Source organism: Pogona vitticeps, chromosome 3 (genome assembly GCF_051106095.1).
Source record: "Pogona vitticeps strain Pit_001003342236 chromosome 3, PviZW2.1, whole genome shotgun sequence".
Taxonomy (NCBI): Eukaryota; Metazoa; Chordata; class Lepidosauria; order Squamata; family Agamidae; genus Pogona; species Pogona vitticeps.
Window position 1 is genome coordinate 3,897,842 of NC_135785.1, and position 13,406 is coordinate 3,911,247.

General features: G+C 43.1%; 1 protein-coding gene across 4 annotated transcripts in view; it reads right to left on the minus strand.

Annotated features, from left to right (window-relative positions):
* The window catches only part of RUBCN (rubicon autophagy regulator), a 47,949-nt gene extending 41,248 nt beyond the window's left edge, over positions 1-6,701 (minus strand). For 3 of the 4 annotated variants that reach the window (XM_078389711.1, XM_078389712.1, XM_078389709.1), the window contains exon 1: positions 5,615-6,678. In XM_078389711.1, coding sequence (XP_078245837.1) covers positions 5,615-5,658 — 44 coding nt within the window. In that variant the 5' untranslated portion in view covers positions 5,659-6,678. Of the gene's footprint in view, positions 1-5,614 lie in introns of all 4 variants that reach the window. The other variant, XM_078389710.1, reaches the window with a different exon arrangement.
* Between the last annotated feature and the right edge of the window lie 6,705 nt (positions 6,702-13,406).

Below are 13,406 nucleotides of genomic sequence, written 5' to 3' on the forward strand. Positions count from 1 at the left end.
GGCAATTTTAGTCCAAGAACATCTGGGGACCCAAGGCTGGGAACCACTTCTTTAAAAGAAAGGCCAGCCCTTGGAAATGTTACCACTTTGGACTATATTTCCCAGAATTCCCATCAAAAATTTTTTAAAGTGCAACATAAAGCAGGGCAGAGATTGTGCACATGATGGTACTTATGCCATACAGTGGACCCTCTACTTACGGAATTAATCCGTATTGGAACGGTGGCTGCAAGTCGAAAAGTCTGTAGGTCAAATCTCCATTGATCTACAATGCATTGAAAACCGATTAATCCCGTAACCGGCGGTTTTTATTCTATTTTTGTTCCATTTTGGGTTTTTTTCTGGTCTGTAAGTCGATTCTCCGGCTGCAAGTCGAATCTAGATTTTGCAGCCAGAGAAGTCTGTAAGTCGAGCCGTCTGTAAGTCGAGCCGTCTGTAAGTCGAGGGTCCACTGTATTGCAAGTCACAATTTCAGTCGGTTTCATCCCATGTGTTAAAAAGACGACAGCCAAGCAATTGTAAAAATATGGAGAAAACCGAAAATGCGTGATTTTGCCCCCAAATTAAGCCAGGACCACATGGTTCAGATCATGTAGCTAGGTTGCCAGTGAAGGGTGACATGCATTGTAAAAGCAAGAAGCACTGATTAAAACCGTGCACTAAAAGCCCCAGGATTCCACAATGGGAATACAGTACAATGGACATTGTTGCTTTAAAAGAAAAAGTCCCTTCATCTCACACCTTTAAAGAATGCCTTGAGAATAACAGTATCATGATAAGGCCATCGAATCCAATCCCCTGCTCAATGCAGGAATACAAATCAAACAATACCTGCCCGGTGGTTAATTTCTCTTGAAGGCCTCCAATGTTGGAGCATTCCCTACCTCTCAAAGTCAGTGGTTCCAGTGTTGGACTGCTCTAACTTAAGCTACCACTTAAACATATGTAGCTTTGAAGACAAGAGTTTCATTTTCTAGACAGCTGGCAGCAAATCAGCTTGTTTCACCATGCTTGCTCCTCACATCAATTTGAATCGCCCAGGACAAGAGAAACTAAACCAGGAGAAATGACGTGAAGTAACACTGCATCCGTATCTATTCTTCCCAGACAAGTCAGAGCAAGCTGGCAGGAGACAAGTCGGAGAGCTCTGGGGAGAAAACAGATCCTGAGAAAGGCTTCCACGAAGCCGATGAGCAAAGCCACATAAAAGGGCTACTTCTGATTTACTGTAATAAAGCCCTCACATCACAGATTTGTATTCTGCTCACAACAAGGCGGAAGCTGGAGTGAGGAGAGACTGGTGGAACAGGCTTCTATTTGAAAAGAGGGACCTAAGAAAAGCTGTCCAGGATCAAACCAAAGGATCATCAAATTCAGAGATGACCATAAGTTAAAACAGGAGCATAACATCCTTCTTCTTATCTTGCTGACCACCTACTTCTGATTGGAGACACAGTGCCTACAAACAGGAAGGAAGGCTGCACACTGCCCCCCCATGGCTAGTAGCCTCCTGGTCTGTGCTGTTTGTTGCGGTTGTTGTTCACTTTAATTCACAGAATCCTCTAAGAATTTCCCAAGCAGAACTCTGGAAATTCCACCCATAAATCCATACTTCCAGACACCAACATTTCACTCCCTTAAGACTAGGGCCTATCATCAAGGCTGCATGGCGGTCTCAGGCCTTACTTCCTATTGCTAATGGACAAAAAAAGGAAGCTGCTGTGGTGCTTCCTGGAAGTTGTAGCTTTTCAGAAGGTTCACACACGATAGAGCCCAAATGCCAGTGAGATTACAATTCCTAGAAAGCACTGAAGAAGTTTTGAATATAATCAATAAGTATCAGCTACTTCCTGAAGCAGTAATAGTGACTGTCCAACTAAACTGTAGATCGGACACTTTAGCAAGGTTATGTTTCCAGCAATGATTTGGGAGAGGATTATAAGCAAGCACAGACAAAGTCAGTAGCTGCTGCATGCATCTGTATTAGTTCATTGGTTAAGTGGCACACAGCTCTTCCACCATTTGGGCAAAGGGAGAGTGCAGACAAAGAAAATAAAGGAACTAAGGAAACCTCTCAGCAGGGCAAGAGGAAGCACAAAATATAGAACTAGGAGGCTGAGCCAAAAGAGCTACTCCTCAAGAAACTGCCTTATGCAGGATTACAACAATAATAATCACATTCAGTCAAGAAACCTTGGGAAGAAGACACTGCCATCTGCAAGATCAGACAGCTGGAGTTCAAGGCTGCCAGATGCTTACTGAAAAATGTCCCTTTACAAGTTGTACATACTATAGAGAAAAAACACTTGCAGGCTGACTTTGTCAATAATAAAAGATCTCAAATCAAGGTCTCTGATCATATATATACATTGCAAATTCCCCTCATTCTCAGAGAAAGGAAACAGTCAAGTCTAGTAGTAGAGTGCATACCTGTTAAGAATAAATTCTGAGGCTTACTCCTTGACATTTCCAATTAAAAAGATTTTGAACAGCAGATCAGGAAAACAGAGTCAGTAGGGCTACTGACTCTGTTTTCCTGATCCAACATCCAATAAATCCTGTTGCATATTATCGATCATCTCCTGATTGTGTGGAGAAAGGGATGGAAAGTGGAAACTCTGTCAAGATTACTGGGCAAGGTGGATAACAATTATTTTTTTTAATTGTGATTTTAATTGGTTTGATTTTTTTAAAAAAATTAAATTGTGATTTTATTTATTTATTTATTTATTTATTCTATTTATATCACGCCTATCTGGTCGTGTCAGGACCACTCTAGGCGGTTTTAATCAGTTTGATTTAAATCAAATCCACCCTTCTACTGGGGCTGGCAAGACTCACACCCAGTAGCCTGCTTATTTGGGCTGCCTTTGAACAATCTGAGAAGTTTTGGTGAATGTAGCAAAAATGCTCCCTTGAACACTATTTCTGAAATTCTGTTGGGCAGTTACGCAAAAGGCTTAACTTTTAAAAACTTTTAGACAAGGAGGAACCTTCGGTGGAGGGTTGTTTAATAAAATTACAGGAACTAATATTAATGGACAAACTAACAGACTCATTGAAAAGAAAGAGTAGAACTGAGCACGAATCCCAATTGGGGGGGGGGGAGTAAAGAATTATCTTAAAGAGAAATGGAAGAAATATTCCAAACCTATACCTAGTGACTTAGGCTTAAATTAGAAGCAGAACTGCTCTCAACAGAAGTAAAAACAAAGCAAAGCAGATTTTAATATGGATACAAAATAAGAATTAAGAAAGGTATTATTAAGATTGCGAAGAAAATGTTTGGTGGAAAATAAGGAAGCAAAAATGTTAAAGACTTACTGTTTTGCGAAAGAGATAATAGAAAGTTATTTCAGTTATGTGCTAATATTGTGATAATTATTCACTTATTTTATCATTTCTTTTTAAAATGCAGTAAAGATTCAAGTTAATCAGTCTCCGTAGACATTATCTGTGGCATGCTAGGTCACACGACTTGGTGTTTATTGAGATTTCTTTAACTTGAGGCAATATCACATCTGAAAGTTACACCTATTTATTGCCTAACTGTGCGACAAGGTTTTGGCCAAATGCATGATGCTGAGGAAACAAAACCCAGGCACCTTCCTCCTTTAAACTTTAGGGCAGGTCCCACAGCCAGGAATTAATCTGCCCAACTTCTGCAATGCTGCAGTGCCACCCAGCTATGCTCTAAGGGTAGAACCATAGCTGCTTGGCCCAGCTGGGACCAGGCCCGACAAGTCATTTTAGAAGAGCTGTGTACAGGTACATTTCTGGGCACAATTCAAGGGGGTGATTATTATCTATAAAGTCCTAACCACCTTTGGCTAAGAGGGTGCCTAATGGATGGCATTTCCTCTATTATTCCACCACCAGCGTTTTTATGGAAAGGGCCCTAGCCTCATCCCAAAACAATCCCATCCGAGAATCATAGGTGGCAGGGTTCTGCTGTTTTCAGACCCCAAAAGCAGAATAATTCTTCCTGGGAGACTTGTGTGGACCCTCTTCCCCTTTCGTAAATTCATGAGTCTACTGTATCAAATAACCAAAACATGACAGACAACTGCTTCAAGTATATTTGTAATAAGCTTATCCAGACGTTAGTTAGGTTTGTTGGGTTTTTTTTTTCATTCATGGAGAAGCTATGAAAACAATAAAGGCTGCTTTGGCAGGACTTGTAAGAGATGTTTTTCCCTGCATAACTCCATGTCCGAAAAGAATAGGCAGGGCACATATAACATCTGTCAAGCCTAGCCATGCAAATCAGGTGGGCGTGAAATAGGAAAAACCTACAAAGAGCTGTAGAACAAGAAAACATCAAGCAAGTTTATGTTCTACTTACTTCCCAATCTTGCCCCTACCATGAGGTATTAAAAAATTGAAGTAAGATGGTATTTGGTTGACTAAACAAAATTTTTCCTGGCTCAGAAGTGTGTATGTTTTTAAGTTACACAGAAATAGCAGAAGGGGTGTCCCAGCTAGGTAATGACTCCTGAAAATGATTAGAAAGCATTTTCATTAATAAATAACACTACCCTTCTTGTTGCCGAGAACAGGGGACATTCCATATTTTGTTAATTAAGTGTATATGACAAAGCCATGTATGAGGAAACTACCATGGCTACCACATTCCCTTATGACTGGGGTTTTTTAATGGATGGTTGCACTTTACTGCTTTGAATGTATTTTTGGTTTTGATTTTGTTTCTGTTTGGTCCTTTTAACATTTGTATCCTTAGTGTTTTTAGCTTTAAATACTGTCTTTTAATGTTACAAGCCATACTGGGCCCTTTTAAGGAAAAAAGTGGGGTAAATATATGTCAAATAAATAAAATAAATAAATTCTCTATTTTGCATGTTTTCTGATATCTTGGTCTTCACTATCTAGTGGAACACCTCTCCTACCTAGATCTACCCGAATCATTTGTTCTAGCCAGGAAGGGCGGCTGAGGGGCTTAACGCCGAAGGAGGCACAGAGAGAAAGAACAAGAAACCGGGCCTTCTCAGCAGTGGCCCCTCGCCTCTGGAACAGTCTGCCCCCAGAGATCTGTCTGGCTCCCTCACTGTGTGTTTCTGAAAGCCAACTTAAGACCTGGGACTTTAGGCAGGCTTTCTGTCTTGTCATCACTTGATTATTCCCCCCCCCATCTTGAACCATATTACTATTGTTGTTTTTTATTTTATTATACTGTTTTTATTCCATTTTTATTGCTAGGTGCCCAGAGTAGCCTTGCGTCTAGATGGGCAGGGTATACATTTAATAAACAAATAAATATTTTTAAGTGAACCTTCTCAATCCAAGAACCTCTTTACAGCTTTGATAAATCTACAGCACCTTCCAAAGGCTTCTGTGTTTTCTGCCAGCTGCCTAGGCTGAAGTCTCCAATCCCTGGCCTGACCGTAGAACCGAGGATGCCCAACACAGAACAGAATGCCCTCTCGCTCCATGCCAATTTTCAGGATGGCTGCTTAAAACATATTTCATCTTCATGAAGGTGCTCCGAACCCTTTCTGTTTTGATTTTTATAGCATGGGGGCATGCATGACCCTGCCATTCATTCAAACCAATTCCAAAGTATTATTATTACTTTATAATAATTATTCATTATTACCCAACGGATTCCACAGGAGTCCAAGCCGGCCCCATTTTTGACATCCTTCTGCATGTAGACGAAAACCTTTCTCTCCAGGTCAGCTTCCCCTCAAGGACTGTGGCTGCCTCAGCCCCGTGTTTTTAAATGGATGGCTGCGCCTTCCTGCTTTGACTGTATTTTTTAGGTGCTGCTTTTGTTTATTGTCTTTTAGTGTGCCATGGGTTGGAGCCTTTTTAAAACACCTCTATACTTAGGTAGACTGTTTTTCACTTTCGAACATTGTCTTTTAATGACACCCCTTTATCCTCATTGTTTTCATCATTAAACATTGTCGTTCAACGATGTCAGCTGCCTCTTTATAGTCATTATCCTTCTATTTAAATATCGTTTTTCATGATGAAAGCCACCTTTGTGTATAGGCTTTGTTTTTTTTTTCTCCTTTCCATGAAGGTGGCAGCTGCCTCTTGATACTCCACTGCCCTCATTCTTTAAATATTGTCTTTTTAACGAAGAAAGCTTCGTGCCCTCGTGGTTTTTACCTTTAAACCTGGCCTGACAGGGAAGTTTTAAACCTTTGTCTTTCAAAGTGCCCTTTCCTTGTTTTTCCGCTTTAAATCTTGCCTTTCAAGGGGCGTTAAGCCGCCTGGGGTCCCTTTTTTTTTTTGAAAAAGGCGGAGTAAAGGGGGGAAAATATATTAAATTAAAAAAAATCTTAAACGATTTCCCTACCTTTCCTTTCATGTCCTGGGCTACTTTTTTCCCCTGACCCCCCTTTCATTCCACCAGCACCCCCAAACTGGGCCCATGAAGCACCCCGGGGGCCTCCTCCTCCTCCTCCTCCTTTTTTACCTCAGCCCCACCGACCCGCCTCAGCCCCACCGACCCAAAATCCTCGCTCCGGTTCGGCCTTCCCTCCCACTCCTCACCTGCTCTCCTCCTGCTCCCCGACCTCCATCCCCGGAGGCGGGAGGCGGCCGTCAGAGCCCCGCGGCCGCCCTCCCGGTCCCGGCCCGACCGAGACCCCGACTGAGCGCGGCGGTTTCTTCGCCGGCCATCCCCCGGGCCGAGGCGGCAGCAGCGAACCCAGCCCCGCCTCCGAGAACTACAACTCCCAGCAGGCCCGCCTGAACCTCCGGCCCCGGCCTCAAAGACTTCGACTCCCGGCATGCACCACTTCCCTACCCCGTGTATAAGCCAGCCAAGCCACACGCAAAAGGACCCAGCATGCAGAGCGACTGAAGGGTTTTCTTAGAGAAACTACACTCCCCAGGATGCAACGCGGCAAGAGCCGGCGCCTGAGAGGATTGCCTTCCTCTTCTTGCCAGCGTGTGGTTTGCCTAGAGAGGCTCATCGAGTGGGGAAGGGGGCGAAGCGGAAACGGCTTGGGGGAATTTCCGGGGAAATCTGGCTGTCATGGCAACTGCTTTGACTGCAGTAAATGGGGGAAGCCTCTACACACGGCATATAAACTCTGAATTTTAATTCCATGAGAGTCCCTGTAATCAGAAGAGCTAGATTGCTCAGTGGTTTAGAGATCTGGTGATAAAACCAGCGGTTGGGAGTTCAAATCCTGGTCACCACCACCAACCACCCCGTGCATCCCAGGAGAGCCAGCCTGTGGGGCCTTTTGCAACCTGCACAGTAGTCCCAGGGCAACCGCCAAAAAAGGGAAGGGACATCCAGTCCAATAGAGTATTGGGAGAATGAGAACAGAAAAAAATAAAATATTTATCTAGATGTCCAGGACAACCCAGATCCTGTGGTTTCTGACCTTGAGCCAGACATCCTGGAGAGTGAAGTCAACTGGTCTTTAGAAAGCATGGCTAACAACAAGGCCAGTGGACGTGATGTCATTTCAGTTGAGCTATTTAAAATCTTAAAAGATGATGCTGTTAAGGTGCTACACTCAATACGCCAGCAAGTTTGGAAAACTCAGTGGTGGCCAGAGGATTGGAACAGATCGGTCTACATCACAATCCCAAAGAAGGAGAGTGCCAAAGAATGCTACAACTAGCATACAATTGCACTCATTTCACACGCTAGCAAGGTTATGCTCAAAATCCTCCAAGGTAGGCTTCAGCAGTATGTGGACCGAGAACTCCCAGAAGTACAAGCTGGATTCCGAAGAGGCAGAGGCACTCGAGACCAAATTGCTAACATGCGCTGGATTATGGAGAAAGCCAGAGAGTTCCAGAAAAACATCTACTTCTGCTTCATTGACTATGCAAAAGCCTTTGACTGTGTGGACCACAACAAACTATAGCAAGTCCTCAAAGAAATGGGAGTTCCTGACCACCTTATCTATCTCCTGAGAAACCTATATATAACTTGTCTCTTGATAACCTTTCCCTTGCATCTGGCCTTTGGAGATCCCTTCCTTCTAAGCCTGGAGATTATATACCTCCCCATCACGGATTGTAACTGGCAAGTTTCCACAGCTTTATAGTGCCAGTCTGTGAATTCTGCAGTGGTTGAAGGACTGTATAAACAGTTTACTTCGGAGGAGAGGGGTTGTTCAGGTGGATCTAAGATGTAGTTGAGGACCTGACTCACTCGTTACTTGTTTGCCCAGTTTATAAGAACCCAAGAGTAACTGTGTTCAAAGAGTTAGATCTTGCATTCAATAGATCTGGGACGTACCTGATACACTTTTTACTGGGGTATAGAGTAATGTATATTTCCCAAAAGGGTGCCTGTTTTTCATTTAGAGCAACCTTGGGTCCCCAGATGTTCCTGCACTACATATCCCAGAAATCCAGGCCAGCACAGCAAACGGTGAAGGCTTCTGGGAGTTGTAGTTCAAGAATATCTGGGGAACCACGGTTGGCAAACACAGGGTGACAGTTTTAAGAAGGAGGTTTTGTTGTGATGGTGAACTGGTTTAATTAATTAATTAATTAATTTTGAAAGTTGAACCAATTGTGGTTGCTAGAATGTTAGTTTTGGCAGACTTTTAGCTGAGCAATGTACTGGATTATTTTATATTGTTTTAGCTTCTTTTGTAATGGCTGCAGCTACACAAAGAAGCTTGCTGGGCTTACCTGCACGGGCAGGAAAGGCCGGACATTTGAGCAAGAATGCCAAGGACACAACTAAAGCAATTGCAGAAAAAGAGGAGGAAATGTGTTTGAAACAACACATATCCGCCTTGCGGTTTCGTTTATCGCCAGCTTTCATTCCTCCTCCTCCTCTTCCTCTAGCGTTTGTTTGGGAGCTGAAGAGCAGAAAAATCAAATAGAAATGAAAAGGGATGCAGCTGAAGGAAAGAGGTGGACCCTCGTACAAAGTGGTTTGTGCCTTTTCTTGTGAGCTGGGAAACAGCAGCTCAAAAAGTGGCTGAAAGGACCTGAAAGGGGAACTTGGCAATATGCTGAACTGGGAATCAGAATTTAAGAAGAAAATAGCCGAATACAAACCATGGGACAAGTGGACGTTGACCAAAGACCTCGAAAACAGCCAGGTGCCGCATGGATGGCATTGCTACGAGCAGAGAAACCTGTTTGCCAGGAGAGGTGTATTAGAAAGTCAAGGTGCGTACAGAGGAGTAGACAGAGTCATGGACCAGGATTCAGAGACCTGTGTTCAAATCCCTGCTCAGACACCGAAACCCATGTTTTCAGCATCCGCGGTGGGGAGCTTGTCACCAATGACCACAGATACAGTGGACCCTACTGTATGACCAACCAAGGGGACTGGATAGCACATAACGAGACTGAGGAAGGGCCAGCTGTGAGTCTGAGCTTACCCTGATGACTCTACTAACTAATTCTGGTCCAAAATATTTTTGCTGCTTGAAGTAGAAGCCAAATGATGTTTTCCTTCCAGGCACGACTTTTAAAACTTCTTGCCACACACCAGCTGATATGTCATCTCCAACTCTAAGGCTCAGATTTTATACCAATGTTAGCAGCTCTACCAGTAACTCCCTTTCAGGTGCAGCTCAAAGTCCTTCCTGCACATATTTAAAATCTCGCCTGGTGAGGGGGGGGTCATCATCTCTTACAGACTGTTTGTGCCCATTTTGAATTCTCAGGGACCCACGGATAATCGGTCTTCTTTTCTCCCATCAGGTTTAAGTGTTCAAGTTGTTCCCGTTCCTGGAAATCAGCGCAGGCGACCGTTGTCTTTCACGTGCGTATGGACTGTTCTTCAGGCCAGGTGAAAATGCGTGTGTTTGGACAGAAGTGTAATGGTTGTGCGAGTCCCAAGTATGAGGAACCTTCTTTCCGTGACGACACCGTCGTGTTTGTCCTCCATAACCTGGTTCAGAAAATTCTCCAAAAATGCTACCGAGAATCCAGAGTCCTCCTGCCTTTGCCTCCTCCGGTTTCAGAAGACCTTCTGGAAGGCCCCCATAAAAGTGAGAACTGTGAGGCGTGTAAACATGGGTTTTGCCTCCGGGGAGGAACACCCCCTTTCTTGGCTGATTCTTTCCAGTGGGAGAAAAGCGTGGGGGAACCCTCTTCCCTTACTTGTCCTATCAAGCGGGGGGCCAACCGGGAGAGTTTCGGGGAAGTTGCGTGTTGCTTCATTCTGGTGGCCGTGGTGATGTTTCTCCTGCTTCTTTCTATTAGTAGGAAGTAGGGAACCACGCGTTCAACGAACTCTTACCTTCTGATCATTGAAAAGTAACTGGTTTCGATTATTCCGCTCAAAGGTCCCCCAGCCACCCCGGCCAGTCAAAGAGTGGGTGACTGTCGTTCAAAAGAGTAACATTTCAAAATTCCTCTCCATCTTCATCGTCACAAGGTGGGCCGTAGATGTTTCTTGGGACTCGGGTTTACTTGCCTTGGGGCTCAGCCTTGGAAGAAATGTGGCATGGAAACAAAATAAATAACTAAATAATAAAAAGTGTTTTGATTCCACTATCCATACTGATTTTATGTTACTGTTGATTTGTTGATTCTTGGAAGGATTGTAATTTTTAATTTTAAATATATATATTTTTGCTTCCATTTAAATTTTTGTATAAGATGGAGGGAGGGCATCGCATCGATACAAAGAATAAACAAAGAATTAAAGACATAATCCACAGAGTGATCGCCCAACAGCTGGAAAGTTCAGCATGCTTTTTGCTTTGATAGTGCAGAGATAAGGCAAAGTGTGCTGCTTATATACCACCCCAGAAACCACTTTCTGAGCAGTTTACAGTTTAACTGGACAAGAACCCATGAGTGGAAACCCATCAGAGGGAGATCCAACCTGGAAACGAGGAATTTTGTGACGGTGAGAAGCATGAAGCAGTGGAACGGCTTGCCTCCCGATGGGGTGGGTGCCCCATTGCTGGAGATTTTCAGGAAAAGATTGGACAGCCATCCATCTGGGAGGCTATGAGGTCCGGGATGGTGTGAGGTCTCCTGCCTTGGGCAAGGGCTCAGACTAGAAGACATATTTAAATAAAATGGACTATAATTGGAATAATGGAAGGGCACTCTTTGTAACCTCTTCTGCTTTTTTAAAAACACTTTCAAAAACATTTTGTCAATCTTCTCATGATTACTGCTATTGCTCTTATCACCATTATTAATCAGAATCACTACAGATTTGTATGCTTTGCTACACTTTTTTATTTTGTATTTTTACCTTGATGAACCCCCCAGACTTTTTGCTACTGGATGCTACAGAAATGAAATAATCCTCTAAAAAAATCTCTCCTTCTCTCTCTCTTTTAAAAGATTTTGAAACATGATGTATTCTAGAAAGCTCTGAAAGTTTGAAAGGCAGTCCATAAATAAAACAAGGTAAATGTAAAGGTTCCCTGTGATATTTAGTCCAGTCGTGTCCGGCTCGAGGGCGCGGTGCTCATCCCCGTTTCCAAGCTGTAGAGCCAGCGTTTTTGTCCGTAGACAGTTTCTGTGGTCACGTGGCCAGCAAGACTAGACACGGAATGCCATGACCTTCCCACCGTGGTGGTACCTTATTTATCGACTCGCATTTTTACATGTTTTCGAATGGCTAAGTTGGCAGGAGCTGGGACGAGCGACGCTCTGTCACGTGGATTCGATCTTATGACGGCCGGTCTTCTGACTTTGCAGCACAGAGGCTTCTGCGGTTTAACCCGCAGCACCACCACATCCCAAATAAATAAAATAAAATAAATTGCAAAAGAGCAGCATATTTGTTGATACTAGGGAAACTGTGGGGTTGTCATGTGTGATTGTGTTCTGGAGGGATGCTAACACAGCTTCCCCCTCCTGAAAAGAGATTTAAAACCCGATCTCCTGTGTCGTTGTCTGAAGTTCCTTCCGCTACACTGGCTCCTACTTCTGAAATACTGTACTACATGGGATTGAGGTGTGCTGGTTAAAGAAGCAACCCCCTGCACCCCATCTATACACATTTTTAGGCAACTGAGTTTTTGTTTTTCATATACAGATGGAGAACAACACAACATAGAAACACAACAGTTCAATAGAAATTAGTGGGTCAAACGACACAATATGCTTAGGGAATCTTCTTTCTACAGAAGTTCCTCCCCCAAGTGGTGGAAGACACTTCTTTGCCAGGAAAATGAGATGCACGAATGCAAAGTTGGGTTCAAATTACAAGAAAAGAGATTTTTTGCTGAGACATTAGGAAGAATGTCTTGACAGTAAGTGCTGTTTGAGAGTGGCCTGGATGGCCCCAGAGGGAGGTGGCAGACTCTCTTTCACGGGACATTTGCTGTTAGGGACATTAGATTTGTCACACTCAAGGAATGAGCCCAATGAAATAAAAACAAACCTCAAATTCCCAAAGTTTGTGGATGTTTCTTTTGGGTTCCTCTCAGCATTGTCGTCTCTAGAAAAGACAACAATGCTGAGAAAAGTTGGAGGAACAGGAGAAGAGGAAGACCAAATATGAGATGAATTGACTCCCTAAAGGAAGCCACAGGATTGAGTTTGCAAGAGCTGAGCAAGGTGGTTGAGGACAGGGCCTTTTGGAGGTGGCTCCTTCATAGGGTTGCCATCACTCAGGGTTGGCTTGATGGCTTGTAACAGCAAGAGTATCACGTCATCATCTCTGTCCGTCCATTCTTCCTTGGTAAAAATATGTTAAATAAATAAGCAAATAAAACAAACTCTTATTACAGAAGTGGTTGGACACAGTTCATCAAGACTGACACATCTTGTATTGTTTCTCTTGAAAACTCTTTTCAGTTTCGTTTCTGAATTTTTGGGCTTGGCTATTTAGAAGAAGAAGAAGCGCAGAAAATAGAGGAAGTACTTCACAAAGCGGTCGGTTTCTTTCTTCTGTTTAAGACAAGGCAACCAGAAGACTGGAAAAGGAGTGAAATAAGCTTTTATGCCTATCTTTTTAATGTACGGTGTTGCTGGCTTCTGAAAGACATATTTTTTATTAAGCAGATCTGATGCCAAAAGAGAGAGGGAGAAAATGAATATGAAGAGATCGTTGCAAGAACATGCTGTTGCAAGGTTGATTGTATTTGATTTTTATGGCTGTATGGTTTATTTCACACACCAACTCCAGATTTTTCTTATCTTTTATGCAAATTGTAATCTGCCTTGAGCACCACTTAGTAGTGGAAAGCTGGGCTAAAATATATATGTAATAACAATACAAACAGATTGCTTACAGATTATCTTGCAGGTCATAATTAGAGAGGGGCATCTGGACGTTTCTCGTTAGGTTGAAATGTTTCAACGTAAAAAGAAAGAAGGGGCATGAATTAAAAAACGAATAACCAAAAATCGCTAATTTGTCAATTCATATTCATACGAATCAATGCCCGCAACGAAAAGGAATCAATGAATTTTTAATGATATTTGATTTGCCAGTTTGGCCATATAACAGCCCGCAATGCACCTAG